Source organism: Jatropha curcas, chromosome 4 (assembly GCF_041381405.1).
Source record: "Jatropha curcas cultivar XTBG-Jc1 chromosome 4, XTBG_Jcur_1.0, whole genome shotgun sequence".
NCBI classification, from domain to species: Eukaryota; Viridiplantae; Streptophyta; class Magnoliopsida; order Malpighiales; family Euphorbiaceae; genus Jatropha; species Jatropha curcas.
In genome coordinates this window covers 23,494,116-23,514,482 of record NC_143154.1, presented here as the reverse complement: position 1 = coordinate 23,514,482, position 20,367 = coordinate 23,494,116, and the positions used below count along the sequence as shown (strand labels likewise).

The 20,367-nt window shown below is 28.4% G+C and overlaps 1 protein-coding gene and 1 long non-coding RNA gene across 4 annotated transcripts; both read left to right on the top strand.

The window, feature by feature from the left end:
• The first annotated feature begins 933 nt into the window (after positions 1-933).
• On the top strand, positions 934-8,314 carry LOC119369552 (uncharacterized). The gene is made up of 2 exons (XR_016320374.1): positions 934-1,236; positions 8,069-8,314. It is a non-coding gene; the product is annotated as an uncharacterized LOC119369552 (long non-coding RNA).
• Positions 8,315-14,798: 6,484 nt separating this feature from the next.
• Positions 14,799-19,243, top strand: LOC105636139 (plant/protein). Of its 3 annotated transcripts, XM_037636404.2 has the most exons (12): positions 14,799-14,915; positions 15,080-15,249; positions 16,240-16,342; positions 16,577-16,590; positions 17,301-17,519; positions 17,598-17,669; positions 17,891-17,980; positions 18,075-18,113; positions 18,189-18,293; positions 18,447-18,612; positions 18,703-18,812; positions 18,895-19,243. In XM_037636404.2, exons 2-12 carry the CDS (start codon positions 15,220-15,222, stop codon positions 18,979-18,981), a joined length of 1,035 nt encoding a protein of 344 aa, XP_037492332.1. In that variant the 5' UTR covers positions 14,799-14,915; positions 15,080-15,219; the 3' UTR covers positions 18,982-19,243. The 3 variants fall into 3 exon arrangements, with proteins under 3 accessions (XP_037492332.1, XP_012074710.1, XP_020535761.1); XM_012219320.4 differs by having other exon boundaries at positions 14,824-15,249; XM_020680102.3 differs by lacking the exons at positions 14,799-14,915; positions 15,080-15,249 and adding an exon at positions 15,508-16,139.
• The last annotated feature ends 1,124 nt before the right edge of the window (positions 19,244-20,367 follow it).

Here is a 20,367-nt window from a genome sequence, read left to right as displayed (position 1 = left end):
TGTGATTATATTTTTCTAGCAGAACTCCATTGTTCTGATTGATACAGTGACTAGTGTAGACTCTACTTCTATCCATTTGGTACTCCCATTCATGTCCTATACTGAGTTTCTATCAGTATGGGCTTGAAATTGTGGACCTATAGGCCATAGGCAGTTAATCCAAAAGTGTTCAAATCTATATAATATATATGAAAGTGTAAGCCTCTAAAATTACCATATGTGAGGAGGAACGATAGGGCAAACAAGTTTGATTAATTATTAAAAATTAAAAAATCAAAAATAAAAAACCATAAGTACCAACAATTAAATTTTGACCAATAATTAATTATCACAAACAGTTTCTATAAAATCAGTCAAACTAGATCTTTTCATTTTCTAAAGTGGGGACCAACAGTATACTTACAGCTTTTTATTTTTTTATATTTTATATTTTTTATATTTTAACATTTCTCACTCAATTATATTTTAATATTTTCTCTCTCTCAATTAGACCTAAAGTAATATATACTTAATTTCTTATTTCAATGATAAAAAATAAATTATAAAAAAAACATTTTATTTTTTATTGTTAAAAAGAAAAAACCCTTGATTGATTAGCTTGGTGTATAGAGTAATATCATATACCAGTAGTTAGATCGCATGGACATAGGACACGAGATACAGAAATATACCGGATACAATAATTTTTTAAAAAGATGGAACATTCATACGCTCAAAACACACTATACTAAATAGGTAATATATTAATGTTTCAAATAAATAATCATTTATAATAAATTATTGAAACAATTCAAAGTTCTAATATCAAAATTTTTCTTTTTAAATTTAAATATTAATAGACCAATAATAATGTAATATTTATTTCAAAAATTAAATATAGCTAAAATATTATTTTATTACTTAATATATAATATTGCATTTTCATGTACCTAAGTTATTAAATAAATCTTTGATAAACCATAAGAAAAATCAATAAATCAAGTTAAAACCATACAAAAAAAAAAAATCATGAATTGGACCTAATCGAACCTGGTTTGAACCAATTTTTGGCTATTTCCGGCAAGAGCAGCCAAGTCCGATCGGCGCAGACTTCTCTCTTCGCCGCTAGCGCTTCTCCAGCCGCCATTCTTTCCAATTTTGGTCTAGCTATGGGGGCAGCAGCGAGTTAGAGAGAGAGACTTTGATTTGTGACTGGTCAACCGGAAACTCGAGTCCTCCGACGTGTTTTGCAATTTGGTAAGAAATTTTCGGCTTCCTTCTTCATGCTATGTGATTTCTTGCGATTAGATTAAAGAATCTAAGCCTGGATTTTAGTTGTGATGGAGTTAGGGATTTTAAATACTGTTCATGCGAGATTATTGAAATGAATTCCCAAAATTTATGCTGCCATTGATATTATAAATTGAATTTCTATGAGGTATAGTGTAAGAATGTAATACTCGAAGATAGACTTGAGATTGAGCATGAATTTCAGTTTGTGAAGAGCCTTGGGATTCAAAAACACCGTGCGCAAAATAATTCGGGAATTTTGATATTAATCTCTAATTGAAGTATAAACTGAGATTTAATGTAAAAATTGTTAGTTTATAGGAATTAATAACCCCTTAGGTGGCAGCAGTTAGATGGTTATTTGTTTGAGTTTTTAATATGATAGGAAGCAAGTGATATTTTATATGAACTTCTTGATAGGAAATGGATCAGATAACATGTAAGTTATAAGTTTTAAACAGAGAACTTTGATTTTCTTTGATATGGCAGCAACCTTGTCATTTATTTTTATGAACTTTTACAATAATGAGATGGACTACGAAATTGTATATCTGTTTCTTGGTGGAAATGAATAAGTTACATGTAGACTATAAGTTTTGATTAGAAACATGTGATATTTTGAAATGGCAGCAGCTATATTACTTTTTTTTATGAGTTTTGATAATATTAAGATGAGAACTGATGTTGCACAGCTATATCTTGTTGGGAAATGAATAATTAGGTATGTTTAGGAGCACTTTTAGCTCAGAAATCAAGATGTTGATGAATCGGCAGCAGCTAACTAGACTAAATTCCATGGGTTTGGGAAAACTAGAGCCTGCTTAGTTGTGTGAATTTAATCTTCAGTTGACAATCAATTTAATAAGAATTGTGGTGACAAATTTTAGTAAAAATAGAGATGGGAATGAAGTAAAATATGAGTTCTTATTGAATGACAAGAAAATTAGTCAAGTTAGCAATGGATAATAACTGGAATACCGATTTTAGTTTGAAATGGCAGCTGAGTTATGAATTATATATATGCTTTTGTGCATTTGAGTATAAATGAACTTGTGAATTATAATGTGAAAAAAAGAATATTATAGTTAAGTGTAAGTGCTGATTTCATACTTTAAGGTAAAGAGTGTTATTTAAGGAGTCGTAAGTATGATCTAATGTTATAGTTATAGTTGCAGTATCGATTTGAAATTTCTGATGACAATTTAGAATGAGTTAGAGATCAATGTGTTTTTGCTATTTTCATGGTAATTTCATCTCAATAGATTTATCTTTCTTTGGTAAGAGACTCAAACCTAGAGTCTCTAGGCCTTAGACCTGAAATTTAGTTTTTATACCGAACTTAAGTATAAATCTATGCAACAATGGCTAAATCGTGAGAAAAAAAAAAAAAGTTAGGATGTAGATGAATATAAACTTGCAACTATTATATAATTAACTTATACTCGCGAATATGTAAATATAGTTATGCTTAAATAGTGTCTATAAGGTTTGATTAATCGTGAGAATATAGTGATTTAGAATTATCATGACGATGATTGGGTGTTACTATTGTTGTTAAAGGAGAAAAGGTATTTAAATTGGTTGAATTGATTGATTGCTTGATGGATGGGCTGTATGAGTTTGATTGATAAAGGCTTGCTATTGTTATTATTCATACAGGTAAATAGTCCTACATGTGGGGAGGTTTTGTTGAAATTTTGATAGAATCTTAATTACTTATAATTGTAGTTAGTAAATTAGTCGCTAGATTTATTTAAAGGGATTCCTTACTTCATTCCTTTTTCTCCTCTTAATTTAACTTCTTATAAATCGACCAAGCTCATCCACTACTCCTGAATGAAAATCAGAACTAGAGCTTTTGTCTTCTATAATAAATAGCTATTTGTTTCATGCATAATGTTATAATTACCTACTTGTTTAGTTGTTACTTATTTAATTTATAGCATAAACATTCATTACTTCCATATTTATATATGTGTCTATTTGTACATTTGCATAACAATATTTGTTTATTTAATGTGCTTGCATTTAAATGCAATGTTTGATTACTTGTGCTGTGAACTTGTTGTGCCTTGTTTGCATGGAATTAGGATGAAGTAGGTCATCACGGGTTTGTGTGGGCAGTCTTCTATACCATCGGCCATGTACGGGGAGATCAGCGCCCTCGTGTGCATCTGATGATATGGATTATATGAAAAACTACAGGGTGGCCTCCTATTGGAATTAGAAAAAAAAAAAAAGAGAGGGCTGGTCAAGTGAGGATTAGACCAGTCGGCCATGTATAGGGGATCGACTCCCTGGTGCACACGTTTGAGAGGGCGGGCCATGTGTGTGGACGGCTCGTTAGGGGTTTTGATGAGGCCATTGACTAATTTCCACCTGTTTGATTATATGAAGGTGTACTTCTATGTGAGTGCTGATATTGTGCCGTTTACTTGATTGATTAAGTGTTCACTTTAGTGTTCTTGGAAGCATTTCGTGTGAATGTCTGTCAGGCATTATCACTAAGTTACGAATCTCTTTTTTTTTTTTTTAATTTAATTTTGCCAGGAAGTAGATTTTCACCGTCTTGGCTAAACCTTAGTTTCCTTCACCACAGAGCTAGAAAAGTAACCTCTAATGTCAACAGTTATTTAAATTATGTAGCTATATTTACAAAAATTTATTTATATCTATCTGTTAGTGAACTCCGTAGTTGTAGAATTATAACCGATAAGTTTGGGCCCGAGCAATAAAACGTTTGATATGCTAGATTTGGGCTAGAGTATAATATAATTATGAGGTTGATTATGTATTTGGCAATATGGGCTAACTGTTTTTGAAATTCATATTGATATAGTTGAATTTAGTGGTTCAAGCTTATTACAGGCCTCGGGAGCTTTATGCTTACCTTGACTCTAATGCCGATCCGGCCCATAGTTTCGGGTCGTGACAATTATAAGCATACAATAAAAAAAAATTAATTTCTTATTTCAATGACACAAAAATAAATTAAAAAAAAAACACTTCATCTTTTATTTGTAATAAAAAAAAATCTCAGTTGATTAGTTTAGTGTATTAAGTAGTTTCATACATCAGGAGTTAGGTTGTACGAATACGAGATACGAGAATATATAGGATATATACAATAATTTTTAAAAAAGTAGAATATTTTCACGCTTAGGATATACTATACTAGATTGGTAATATGTTAATATTTCAAACAAATAAAGAATCATCTATAATAATTTATGAACATAAAATTAAAAAAATTAATTTCTTATTTCAAATGACAAAAAAATAAATTTAAAAAAAACACTTCATTTTTTATTATAATGGAAAAACACCTCGATTGATTAGCTTGAAGTATTGAGTAGTCTCATGTATCAGGAGTTAGGTTGTACGCATAAGGGACACGAGATATGAAAATATACAATATATATACAATAATTTTAAAAAAAAGTATGATATCCACACGCGTAGGATATCCTACACTAAATAAGTAATACATTAATATTTCAAATAAATAAATAATTATTTATAATAAATCATAAATATAAAAAAAAATTACTTAATTTCTTATTTCAACAGCACGAAAATAAATTTAAAAAAAAAACAATTCATTTTTATTGGTAATAAAAAAAACTTTGGTTAATTAGCTTGGTATATGGAGTAGCCTCATATACCAGTAGGTTACATGGACGCGGGACAAGAGATATAAAAACATACCAGATACAACAACTTTTAAAAGGATATCCACACGCTTAGGATACACTATACTAAATAAGTAATATATTAATATTTTAAATAAATAAATAAATAATCATTTATAATAAATCAGAAATATATAAAAAAAATAATTTATTATTTCAATGAGATAAAAATAATTTAAAGAAAAAACACTTCATCTTTTATTGGTAATAAAAAAAATCTTAGTTAATTAGCTTGGTGTATGGGGTAATGTCATATACCAAGAGTTAGGTTGCACGGACATGAGACACGAGATACCGAAACGTGTGAGATACAATAATTTTTTAAAAAATAGGACATGCACAGGCTTAGAATATACTACACTAAATAAGTAATACATTAATATTTCATTTTTTATTGATAATAAAAAAAACTTTGGTCGATTAGCTTAATGTTTGGAGTAGTCTTATATATCAAGAGTTATGTTGCACGAACACAGTACACGAGATATGGAAACATACATGATACGATAATTTTTAAAAAAGTAGGACATTCACACACTTAGGACACATTAAACTAAATAAGTAATACATTAATATTTCAAATAAATAAACAATCATTGATAATAAATCATAGACATAAAATAAAAAAGTACTTAATTTCTATTTCAATATAATTAGTTAAATTCTTAAAATTATTGTCACTATTGAAAAATACATTAATAGTGTGTATGTATTGTTTTATATAGGTTATACCATGCATAGCCTTGTTATTGCATACCTTTTGAAAGGCTTTGCATGTGACATCCTACTGAATCAAGTCGTTGTATAGAGTTGAGTCGAGTCGGGCCGAACTAGAACCCGGTTCGAGCCATTTAACTCCAGAGTGGGGTAGAATGGGATGTAACTTAAATAAGTAAGAGCAGTGGACTTACTTGCATAAAACAAAAAGATTAAAGTATAAGGAGTAGGATTTACTTGCACTAAAATATTAAGTTGAGGTATTAAAATGTAACATGTAGAAAATGTAGGTATTATTTGGTAATTGTACCATACAATTAAAGAGATAGTTGGGAAGTATACGAGACTTCCATTTCAGTTTGCTTTCTTCATTTTCTTCATCTTCATCTTCAACGTCTTCTTCATCTTCATCTTCCTCTTTATCTCCTTCATCTTTCTCTTCATCTCTTTCCTTTCTTCATCACTTTTCATGTGATTTAAACACGAAATTCAACCTAGAACTCTATCCAAGTAAGTAGCTTTTCTTAAAGTTCATACTTTTGTGATATTTTAGATGATTTATAAGAGTTATTATGTATAGGAGAGGGGAGCTCTAAGTAGGAGGAAAAGGAAGCTAAGAAGAAGCTTTAAAGCTCTTTTGGTTGAAGGTTTGATATCTCTTTTAGTTTTTCACATTTTCTTGCATGAATACTTGTGTAATGTGTTGATAATGAAAACATATATTACTGAATGTTGAATTAGAGGTCTGTAAAGGGTGATAATGCATGGGATGAATTGAATGAATGAAATAGATATTGAATTCATGCTGAACCAAGTTTGTTGGACCACTGACCAGTAACTTCACCCTGATTTTGACTCTATTTAACGATGGAATTAGGAAGTGGTATAGAAGAGTTATTTGTTCCTCTATGTTTTAGTTGTCCATGAGTTTTTGAATCACCTAATTTGGAGTTATAAATTGAGAGATATGACCAAAATAGTACAGACTATGCAGGCTGGAAATCAACAGTCTGGACGGACTGGAAGTTGCTCATTTCGGTAAATATTTGACTACCTTACCAACGTAATTAAGAGATGTGGTAGAAGACAAATTTGTATCCTAATGTGTCATCTAACCATAGAATGTAGAATCACCTAAATTGGAGTTATAAATTGAGAGCTGTGACCAAAATAGTATAACCTGTGCAGGCTGGAAACCAATAGCTGGGCAGGCTGGCAGTTGCTGCTTGAGCTCAATATTTGACTACCTTACCAACGTAATTAAGAGATGTGATAGAAGACAAATTTGTAGCCTAATGTGTTATCTAACCATAGAATGTACAATCACCTAAATTGGAGGTATAAATTGAGAGATATGACCACAATAGTACAAACTATGCAGGCTGGAAACCAACAGCTGGGCAGACTGGCAGTTGCTTCTTGAGCTCCATATTTGACTACCTTACCAATGTAATTCAGAGATGTGATAGAAGACAAAGTTGTACCTTAATGTGTTAGCTAACAATAGAAGTTAGAATTACTGCAATTGGACTTCAGAATATAGAGTTATGCTAGAATTTGTGAAACATGTGCAGGCTGCCCTGTCATATTTCAAGGCTACATTAGAAATGTTGTTGGCATGCATATGTAGCTTCATGCAACCTAAGATTTACTACGGAATTTGAACCTTCTGAGTTGAGTTACATTAACAGCAATAAATTCCTTAAACTGACCGGTAGAAATTAAGTTATCTAATGATTGGTACAAGTTGCCTCACGGGTGCATCAATTAGATTTCTATGCAAATTATCAATTGTGTGCTTTTACTTCAATTTATCTATGCTATCCTCTTAAAGCATGAAAGAATGAGACAACATACAGGTAAACAACATGGGTCATGAATTTGATGAAGAATTGAATATGCTTTTGTTTTGTATTCTTGAAATACCGATAATATGCTCCATTGAGGTTAGGCAGAAACCATGTAGATAAGACTATGTCGCGACATAGGATAGCAGATCTGCGCCCCATACAGTTTGTTACTCCGGCTATAGGCCGTTGAGTGGATCTGATTTATATATGGGCCATAGCAGCCCAGTCATACAGTATTCATCCAGTTTCATACAGTATTCATACAGTTCTTCTTATCTCTTCGGTTTCACTGTAACCTTATGGAGCCATACAGTTCGGAGATTATATTATTTCTCACTTATATGATGTAAAAATTTCATAAGTCATACAGCATAATGAACAGTAAGTAAACTACTGAAAAGCTAATGCACTTGTGCTTATATGTTTATTTATACATTGATATCATGAAAGTATAATGATATGTGTGCTTGCATGTTTATTTATAAGTTGAGATATCCACTGAGCTTTATTTGCTCAGCGAGTTACTTGTTTAACTCGTAGGTTTTGGGTCTGGACCGTAGAGAATCATCTTACAACTGCTGCAGTTCATCTTGTGAAGATCCAGTCTTCAGGGTAGATACTCATTTTGATATTTTAATTTTGTCTATATATATCATGGCTTGTACAGGGCATATAGTTGGGCCCATTTCATTTTGGACACCAGTATAATGTCGTGTAAATATTAAGCACAGTACTAATGTAGAAAGCAACAGCATGATCGTATAGTCAGTATACATTATGATATCAGCATGACAGGACATAGAGTCAACCAGATTGTAGTGTCTCGACTCGGTTCATTCGGGTTTACGGGTGGACTGGGAAGGGATGTTACATTGCAGAATACTTAACAAAATATATTTTAGCATTGCAACTTTTCATAATATTTCAATGAAATATAATTTATTATTTTATTATATAATTTTACTATTTTTGAATGATGTTATAAAATATTATTTCATCTTTTAATATTTTTCCGCTCATCGCATGTGTTCTAATACCGGTGTAAGTAAAAAGAAGAAGAGTGAAAGAGAGAGAATAAATGCTTCTTGATGTCACAAAATTTTGGTATATTTATTGTCATGTCCCTTTGGCACAAGAGAGAGAATAAGTACTCTTTCCTATTTATACTAAGATTCCTATCTATTTATATAGATATATAAAAGTTAGGGCACAAAAGTTTCCGTGGCACAATTCTAAAGTATTAAGATGTTTATGTGGCAAAAAGTTAATTTATTAAGTTGGAATATAATTAATAGGAAACTTAATTAATATCATTAATAGTATTTTTATTTTTTAAATAATTAATTAAATTAATAATATCATTAATATTTTAAAAATTTTCACTCTCTATTTTAAAATAATTAATACTTAATCTCTTCGTTTTCTCTTTTTTTTTTCACTATGACAGAATTTTTATAGATATTTATTTCAATATAAATGAAATCTTAAAGAAAATTAAATCATACTTTTAGTAAAAAGAAATGAATTATTTACAAACAATATAATATTATTTTCATGACATTTTATTGATGGTCGCTTGATCAATGTGGTGATGATGATAGAATTACAGAATATATTCAATTTTCAATGATCAACTAAGGTATGATTTTGTGATTTGCGAAGAAAGACGATAATACTTTTAACCAATTCTAAATCAGGGAAAATTTCGATGAAATTTTTTTAAAAATTTTTTAATGTTTATTATATTTATTCCTGGATTTTAGATTATTTATTCAAAATGAATTCAATAAATGATATTTAAAAAGATTATTGTAAAATATATTAAAATATTTTTAAAAATTATAAATTTTAAGCTTAATTATAAACTTGATTTATCTATGTATATGTCAATATATTGATTCTTTTAAAGAATATGGAAAAAATTATTTTATTTCATTTTTTGGAGATAGGTTAATATAATAAATTGGATATTTGGGCTAGTCCTCTCTCTCTCTGGCTCTCTCTTTTCATGTATCGTTCTAGATTTTATTTTTAAACCACCGCCGACCGTTTTCTTTGGTGGGCGGTGGTTTCTTTTCATCTCTCACTATTGTTTTTTTGTTTTCTTTAGTTTCTTTTTAATAATTTTCAAACATATTATCGTTTAGAATAAAACTTGTATTTAGTCTCTCAGATTAAGTGTTTTTGGTACCCTCTTATTGGGGTCATTTATTTCTCTCCTTTCATAGAGTTGTTTATCATTATTGAAGAGTTTTTATTTGGATTTGTTTATTTGGCAGTTCGAAATACAAGATGAATTGTTGGTTGTTTGTGGTTGGAGACTTCACATTTTCAAGTTCAGATAAATTTTTTTTACCAATGGAGCCTGGTAGTGCGACATGTTCCTCCATTAAAATTTGTTATATTAAACTTTCCTGCGGCTGTCAATTGTAACAAATTTCCAAAAAAACAATGTTTGGAACAATATTGCGGAAGGTTTCTTTTGTCATCCTGTTTAAAAATGGAACAATTTTTATCCGGACCTTTTCAATTTTCTATATTTATATTTGTTATTCCTATAGGAACATTATTATAATACACTTGACTTATATTCATTATTAATGAATTATTAAGTTTTTAAAAAAAATTGGATATTTAGATTTTTTAAAATAATTATTAATTATAATATAAATAGGATTTTTATTTTTAAATATTATACAACATCCGCACGAAGACTACTAGTTTATACTAAGGTTCCTACTTATGGCAACCAAAGTAGATTCTAAAATATCTTAGGTAGCAAGACATGTGCAATACTTTTCTAAATATTTACAGCCTAATAGGCCTAATAATGTATTTCCTGAAAATATATGTTCAGAAGAAATTCTTAGGTAGATTCAGTTTACCACGTCAATTATAGACTCATCCAATGAAATAAAGTCACATCAATATCTTTTTTTTTTCTAGGTTTTTTTTATTAATTCTTACACGTTTTCTGTTTTGTTAGAGATAAAAAATATAGTTGTCTTAATTTAGACTCATTGATGTAGAACGGAAAAAAAAAAAAAAAAAAGTAAACTACTAATGTGGGGGATGGGTTTATAACGCAGGTGTTAGACTAAATCTATTTAAGAATTTCTCCTTCTTTGGACTATATGGGCCTTCTAACTTGTCCTGGTTTAACCATTTGAGCCCAATGCATCGTCTAGTCTCTCCGGGCTTAATGAATTTAGTGGGCTGATGAGTCAAATGGATGGGCATCAGCAATGCCGCGGAACCTAGATTGTTTTGGCCCGAATTGAAAAAAAAAAAAAAAAAAAAAAAGGGTTGACATTGTGTTTGCAGTAATTAACGATGATAACCACAGATCTTGAATTAATATAACGAGAAATTCTTTAAGGAATTTATGTATATAAAGTGATTCTCTTTTTTTCTTTGTTATTCTATTTTTCATTTTTTTGATAATAATAATTATGATTTCTAAATTTTAATAATATTAATAATATATTATTAAATATTAAAATCAATATATATCACTAAATATGAGTTCTATAAATTTTTTGTTATTTTTCTATATTTTTTAAAGGATTAATTTATTTAATAATTAATGTATAAAAACAAACAAAATTAAGAAGAAATATTTTTTAAGCAATTCAAAGTAAAGAATCGATAGTAAAATACCTAATAATAATTAATAAAAATATTTATATCATGTTTAATGAAAGTTTTTGTATGTTTATGTTTAATTTTACTCTATATTTGGTTTTAACAATATAAAACTCGTAAGATTAAAAAAAATTATAAAACTCATTAATTAAAAATAAAAAAAAATTATTTGCACATTAAAATACGTATTAAATAATTTGTTCTAACCACTTTTATCTTAATTTCAATAACAGCAACTAATGATAATTAATTATCTCTTCTTTATTTGATTAATAATTATTAAAATTCAATTAACTAACTAAAAAAGTAAAAATAAAATTATTACAATTAACTAAACACCCAAAAAAAAATTAATCCAATTTCATAAAATGAGTTCAACAAGTACTAATTTAAAAAATTAAATTTATTTGTATACAAATTAGAGTTTTATCAAAGAAAAAAATTATACGAATTACATTTTGGCTTGATTTATTTACTTATTTTTGAAAAAACTCAAACAAATAGTGAAGTGTTAGCATTTTTTTTTTTTTTTGAATGGTGAACATCCCATAATTGTTAATAATTTATTATTATTATTCTAAACCATTAATCTCAATCAAAATTGTGGTTTAGAATTGGAAAGATAAAAAAAAAAAAAATCTAATGTTAAATAAGGTTTAGGTGCCACAAAAAGTTAAGGCTCTGTTTATTTTCAGAAAATAACGTGCCTTTAGAAAATACACTAAAAAAAAAGTGATAAAAGTGGACGAAAATTAGAGACAATGAATATTATTTATCTCCAAAAGTCATAATCCCTTAGAATTAAGAGACAATTTATGATAATAAGACATAAAGAGAGGACAATCTAAATTTATTACAATAACTTACTCATATTTTAATTAGAAAATTGGACAACAGTTGTGCCAATAATAAAGGACAGCTTATTTCTCCAATATTGATGACAAATATTGTAGTTAATTTTGGGAACGTCTGTCTCATATGGGAGATGGGAGGACTAATGTCTATATTACTAACGATGAGTATTGTCATAAAATTTGGGGACGTCCTATATAGGGAATATATCTAATCAATTTTAGGGACGATTAATGTCCTATATGTATATGATACAACTTACGTCTCGTATACTAAGAATAATTATTGTCATTAATTTTAGAGACGATTGACGTTCCATATGAATGGGATAACTTCTGTCTCCTATACTAATAATAAGCATGTCCTATATTAAAAAAGAGAGAAATTAATCATCACAGACATCGTATATTGAAATGGTCTGAAGAGTTAAAAGAACACTTGAGTTAAGTGTGCTCACTTAAGAAAGAACTCTTGAGTTCTTGAGTTAAGCGCGATCACTTAAAATAAATCTTAAAACATGTGACTTTCTGGAAAGCTCTTTATTTCATCTACAAGATAATTTTTGGGGACGAATGTCTTAAGAATTGAAAGAACTCGAGTTCTTGAGTTAAATGTACTCACTTAAGAAAAATCCTAAAATAGTTGACCTTTTGGAAAGTTCTCTATTTCATTTACAAGATAATTTTTGGGGATGATAGTCTGAAGAATTGAAAGAACTCTTGAGTTCTTGAGTTAAGCCTGCTCACTTAAGAGAAACCTTAAAATAGGTGACCTTTTGGAAAGTTCTCTATTTCATCTACAGGATAATTTTTGGGGACGATTGACATTCTATATAGGGGGACAAATATTGACTACATTTTTATATACAATTTTCATCTAAAATTGGAGGAACGATATATGGCTCTTAATTAAGGATAATTATCGTCCACCGAAAAAGGACGCTCGTTAAAAGGACGCTCATAAGAGACGATGTTAATTGTCCTTAAAAATATTGTGGACATTTTTTTTTAATTTAAGGAGATGATTTTGAACGTCCTCTAATATACTTTTTTTTTGCAGTGATATTTTCCAAGAAAAATATTTTCCATAAAAATATTTTTCAAATGACTTATTTGATTGCAATATTAAAAATTAGTTTAAAAAATTAAAAATTTTAACTCATAAGACCATAAAAATATAAATAATAATAGAAATTTTGTATTTTAAAATTTTTATTATTAAATATGAAAAATATAAAAAATGATAAATTATGAAAGTCACTGATGGTCGGTGATGGTAACCAGTGGTGAATTGTGACTGCTGATAGTGGCTATCGATAATTAATAAATTAAAAAATATAAATTTATAAAGTAATAGTAAGTTTGTTTATATCCGGAAGATACTTTCCTCTTGAAAAATAAGTTTGTTTATATCCGAAAGATGTTTTCCTCTTGAGAATGAAAAGTTATTTTTCTTAAAAATGATTCAATTTTTCTTTGATCGGAAAAATATTTTTTATTGATTGATTTTCCTCAATGCTCCAAATATGAAAATTATGAAAAATATTTTTTTATAAATTATTTTATAAAAATAAATGGAGCGCAAATTAAACTTATTTATATTCGAAATTTCTAATTGTTCAATATGTTTATCATTAAACAATTATTTATCTTTGGGTGGCTATTGTTAGGGTTTGGTGCAAATCTGTGCACAGGCTTTAGGTTCAGAGCAGTAAACAAAAAGTTGCCTCACAGCTGGATGAACATGAAAGTGCTACTCAATCTCACAATAACTAAAAAGTCAATAGGATTTTGATTTCATGGAAGAAGAAAATATAATTCTTTTTATTATCATTCAAATATTAATTTATTATTATTTTTATATCCTGAATATCACATCTTTTTTTATTAGAATTTAAATTCATAATCTCACAATGTTATGTTATATTAAATTCAATTATCAAGTTCAAAAAAAAAAATTCAATTATCAATTTCAGTTAAAAATCAATATTTAATTTAAGATTAAGAAAATAGAAATAAAAAATTGATATTCTTAATATGCTTATTCAGAATTTAAATTTTGAACCAGTTAGAGAAATATTTTTTAATTTATTGGAGGCTTTTACGAGCCGAATAACACTATGGGCTACAAAATAAAGGGTAGCCTTCCCCTTAATTCACTAGATTGGTGAAAACAACGGTGGTCAAAAGGACTCAAATTCGAGACTTTCCACTCTTTACATAAATGAGAAGACTAATTTGACCACCACTTGATTGCCCAATTATAGAAACAATTATTTATAAATTAAATTTACCTTTAAATTAAATTACAATATAATAAAAAAATCACAAGCATATGATATAAACTTTTCAATCATATACGAAACTGAAACAACAAACCCATTTTCCAACTAAAGAAACACATTGAGTAAAAGCAAAGTGAGATACGAATAGAATGGCAATGAATACAAAAAAATGATTGCATAATTAATTGATGTAGCACATGGTTATTAATATAAATCATTAATAATTATCATTATTAATACTAATTGTTGGTGTTTTTATTTATCAAATTCAGAATGACTTATGACTGGGCAGTGGTGGTGGTGGTGGTGGAGAGCACATGTGGGATGGGTAGAAAGCAAAACAGAAATGGCAAGAAATTACAAGCAAATGCAAAGGGGATAAAAAGAAAATGACAAATTAAGGCAAAATAAAATAAAATAAAATAAAATAAATAAAAATAAGTTCACGGGTCACCAACTGTTAAAAACCCAAAACTAACACTACCCAACAAACAATTGAATTGAATTGACCCCACCTTCCATTCTCTTTCAAACCCCATTCATACTTACTATTTCTTCTTCCTAGAGTTGAAAGCTTTCTCACTTCTAGCTTTCTCTTTTATATAGGTTTGGTTCTTATAGCCCACTCTATATATGATTCTTGTAATTTCTCCAAGATTATATAGGAACTAGGTTTTGTTTCTTGTTGTTCTTGGATTCTTGATTTTCTTGGTTCTTGATTCTTGATTTGGCCATGTCTTGCTGGGTGCAAATTTTCTTGTCTTTACTAGGTGGTTTCTTGATCACGTGTTGGTTTGGAGAGGTTGAAGGTAGTTCTTCTACAGTTAAAGTGGGTAATATATCCAAAATAGAAGATGCAGTGAACTTTCATATATATTATGGACAGACTTTCAAAGTTATAAAGAATGTTATGGATGGCAAGAGCTACCTCCTTATTCAGGTTTTCTCTTTTCATTTCTCTTCCATTACTATTCTAACAACAAACAGACACAGATTTCTTTCTTTTTGTCATCTTTTGTTCGGTCACGGGAGTAACACAGAGTTTTTGAACCCAAAAAGCCTTTTGTTCAAGTTGCTGCACTTTCTCCCTCTTTCTTTCTTTCTTTCTTTCTTTCTTTCTTTCTTTCTTTTCTTAATATATTGAAATATTTGTAAAAGTAAAAATTACAATTCTTTCCTTCTTCTTTTTAAATATATTCAAAATATTTATAAAGTAAAAATTAATATTCATAATTTTCTCTCTACATATATGATTGTGAGATAGACGTTCCATTATTAAATTATTAATTTAATTTTCTCTCGTTTCTTTTCCTCCTTTGTTTAATTTGCATCTGATTAGGCAGACTGCAGATGTTAAAAAATTTTAAATTCTATTTAATTTTTTAAAACATTGAGGGGTTTAAAGGGTTTTGCAAAAGAGAGGGAACTTTTTTTTTTTTTTCATTTCTAGTTTTAAATTAAGTAAAATTTTCTCTCTTTCAATTTAATTAGTGAGATACATGTGATTACCTAATCCCCATTTTAAAATTATTTTTCCGAACAAATTAGAATATTAGTCAATATACTCATAATAATTCTTTTTTGCTATTCCACTTTCCACATAATGAACGAAAATATTCCCTTTCCAACCACAACCTCCGAACCAAAGAAAAGGGAAATAGCTTTTAATCTTTTACTTATTTTAAACTAGTATGGCCATAAAGATAGTTATTTTTTAATAATTTTATTAAATTTTATCAATATGTATATTTTAGCTGTTCTTTTCACTTATTTGAAGAGTAAAAGATGTCCAGTCGAGTCATCTCGATCATAACTAATTTGGTGAATTTGGTGAGTTCGGCGTTATTCTTATTGAGTAGCCTACGGTGTTGAAAGAGAATACAAGAAAAATACAAATTTTAATATTTATTTCCTTATGATTTATGAACAGAACGACTCAAGGATGGCAACAAGGACAAAATATTGCACATCGAGGATCAAATCTTTTGTCATTCCTTTATCAAACTTTTCTGCTGATACCTTCTCCTTTCCAGGTAAAATATTTCCTAAAAATTATTTTAAATTCTTTATATGATAGTTAATTAAATTTTTTTTTATCTAATTCCATTATTAAAATTGGAAAGTATGATTTTCTTGTACTTCTATATTAAAAACTAAGTAATCAACACTCCTACAAAATTATTAATTTGTTTTGTTCTTGAATATATTTTGTGGCAGTTATTTTATCTAACTCATTATTTTTCTGGCATTTTTTTTATTATTTGCAGTTTCATTTTTCGAGGTGAGCATCATCAGCTTCTTTTAGTTAAAATTATATAAAATATGAGTAATATCTATAATTAGTTGATAAATTCTTGAAAATTTTAGATTTTTAAAATTTTATTCACCTTTTTTTTTCAGAATCAAGCATCACATTTTTTAGAATGATTAAAATTCTTTATTATTTTTTCGTCAAATCTGTAATTACAAATTTGGGTTTGGCAAAAGACTCCTGGGTTTGGCAAAAGATTCCAGCTTAAGGTAATGTATGAGAGTTGATTTTAGGAGGCTAAAAGGATGAAATGTAAATGGAGATTAATATATACTGATGGAAATTATTATCAAAAATTATATTGGTTTCAAATTTTGGTTTGTTGAAATTCAAGTTTATAGATTATGATTTTTCTTTTTTGAAGGAGAGTTTATTGATTATGATTGCTTTAGATAAAATACTACAAAATTAATAGATTTAAAATAAATAATTAATTAGATTTATGAGTTACTCAAATAAAATATTTAAATATTCAAATTCAGCTAAACTTGAAGTTTTATGAATTCAAAAATAAAAAATTTCTTCTTTTAGTTATCCTTTTCTTTTCCTATATATATCAGCTTAAATTTTTTATTATTTTCAAAAAATAATTTTGCATTTTATGTTGTTTGGTTTGGTAATTTCCATATTATATATATATATATATATATATATATATATATATATATATATCTGTTCAGCTGTTGGGCTTACTGGGGAGTATGAAAGGCATAACATCAAACTCCATGGCTTCAGAATGTGCCTTGAAATTGTATGAAAGAGGAGAAACAGAAATAATAAACAGAAGTGACCCACAACAGTTTTATCCATTTTCAGCCCATTTTGTGAGTGATAATGATCAACCACAGGCCTGTAATTTTGCAAATTTTGCTCCTTTTGGAGAGGATAATCCTTTACAGGTATATCTGTTTTTCTTCTTCTTATTATTATTATTTGAAAATATTGAGATTTTAATCAAAAAATTTTGTTGGCAACAGAGAGCAGAGTGGATAAAGTTCTTGGGGGCTTTTGCAAATATTGAGAGTAGAGCCAATCAAGTATATGGAAGAGTAAGTATTGCTTTTCATGACATTATAAACAGGAATGGGGTTTTTAAAGTAAGTTCTTTATATAGTTCAGTTTTGACATAATTCAGGAGATTATAATATATAGTTCGTACAATTGTGTTCTATCAACTACTTAGTAAGTTCTTATAACTTCTAAAGAATTAAATAGAAATAAAAATTACTCTCTTATATTAGATTGACAATGAAGAATTTATGTTTTGCAGGTTAAAGAGAACTACATATGTCTGGCTAAGGTTGCAGCAAATACAACAAGATCCTTCAAGCCAATAGTAGCTTGGATGGAGTATGACAATGTCAGTATTTAGACAATTAATAAATAGAACTATTAATTAATGAAAAAAGAAAATCAGTGTGCAAAATGCTGATGAATTTTCTATTTCTTTGCAGGGTATATGGTCCTTTACAAAGGAAACATATAAGTTGAAGGTAATAACATCAAAATGTTGTTACTTTTTATCTTCCTCCTGTAATGGAAAGGAAATGCATTAAACTTGAAAACAGTTTGTGGAAGATGCAGGTGGAGAAAATATTGACAACTCCATTAACAAGATTACTTATAGCACCTCAAATCCTGATGACTTGGAAGATCTGCATGCAATTTTATGTGTAAGTTGTTTCTTTTCAGCAGAGTTTTTAAATTCCATATAGAATTCATAGATTTTAATTTCCATAGATAAAATTCATAGGCAGCCTTTATCATATGAAATTTTGTCTTTGACATTTTTTTTTTCTCTTTCAAAATTTTTACACATTGAACAGACTGTGGATGTAGTAATTGATGAAACATACACTGTTGACCCTGTTGGCTATAATCAGTCAAACTTCCTTCAAAATGTAAATGTTGAAGATAGTTCTTGTTTTGCATTTCTCACAAATCAAAGCTTATGGAGATATGATAAGAGAGTTCAAAATTCAACCACTCTTGGTAAGTTTCTTATGGAGATATGTATGCATACTATGCAAATATGACAATTTACTAATTTTTGTCCCCTATATCTAAATTCCACGTGTGAAGATTGGTCTGATGGAGCAGTCTCACAACCTCAACTGGTTTTAGCAGATCTAATTGAAGCATTATTTCCTACTGGAAATTATACAACAACATACTTTAGAAATATTGCAAAGGTAAATAAAAAAAAAACCCACTTTTTGTTCAATATGAAAACCAAGTATTAGAGTTAATGATTTGATTTATGTGAATGTGCAGGGAGAAGGGATTATAAGCATTGATTCTAACAAGTGTGATAGAGATATCTCCATTCCTTTGGAGCCTACAATACTATCTTGTCCATGAATATTTTATATTTGTTTTTGATAAACTTTTCATCTTGATTTGGGATTTGAGCATAAGAGAAAATTAATTATGTTTTAAGAAAAACCAAACATTGTTAGAACACAAATTTTGTCATTTTGACCCTTTAATTTGTAAACAATAGCTCATCTAATTGAGTATTTAGAGTTTATGCTGTCGCTTTTGTTTGTATGCACAAGCACATCGACACAGTATAATCTCTCATAAAATAAGTAAAAATCTTTCTTTTTTTTTTTCTTTTCAATTGTTTGTGGTTTTTGCATTTTGATAGAAAATATTGAGGGCTGAGATCTGAATTCGATCCTATTTAGGTTGTTGTCTTTTGATTTTGATGTAGTTGCTAATGTATTCTAGCATATAGCTATAAGGTTAAAATATTAAATTCAGTCTGAATTCTGCGGTTTGTTATAATTTTCTAACTATGACATTTAATACGTGGCTATTCAAATAATGATAAGGTCCATTTGCTAATTCAAGCATTTTATTTTTCAATTTGTTATAATTTTAGGGTAATGTATAGATTTGGCATGAAGTTCTAGCAAATTTTGAATCTAGTTGACTATTGTGCTTTCCAACTTACCGTCTAAAACACGTTTATTAGGCCATCATAAAATATTATAGTTATTTATTAATTATGATAAATATCTCAATATATAAAATTTGCTTATAGATGCTTAATATTGTGGTTGATGTATTGATGATGGTATCATGGTGGAGACTCCATATGACAGGAATCAAAGAAAAATGATCAATGACCAAATGGGAAGTGGAGATGATACTAAAATCCTAAAGAAAAAACTAGGGTGATGATGGTAATTGGTAAGGATGACTACGGTTTGGAACTGAACCAAAATTGAATCGGCCAAAATCGATACTAAACTATAGTCAACAGCTTTCGTTTTAAAATCGTAATCGAAACTGTAAATTTAAAATTCGGTCCCGATTTTGTATTTTATAAAACCAAAACTAGCGGTTTTAGTTTAAAACCAACAGTTTCGGTTTCAAATTGTGAAAAACATTTTTTTAAAGAAACTCTTATATTATTTTTTTTATTTTATTATAGTTTTTTAAAGTATTTTTTAAGAATTTTTATTAAATTGATTTAGTTTTTTCAATTGGAATATTTATTATTATTATTTATTCAAGCTATAAATATTTAAAAAATATTTTAAAAAGTTTAAAATATAAAATTTAATTTTGGTTCAAAATCCGAACCGGCGGTTTTGAAACCAAAACTGACAGTTTTGAAATCGTGATCATACCTAGTAATTGGTACATGTTTTTTTTAAAGGCAAAGTTGACATATCACACCTATTTAACGGAAAAGCCAACGGTGAAATTACCTAGTGCGTGGAAACATAATACAGC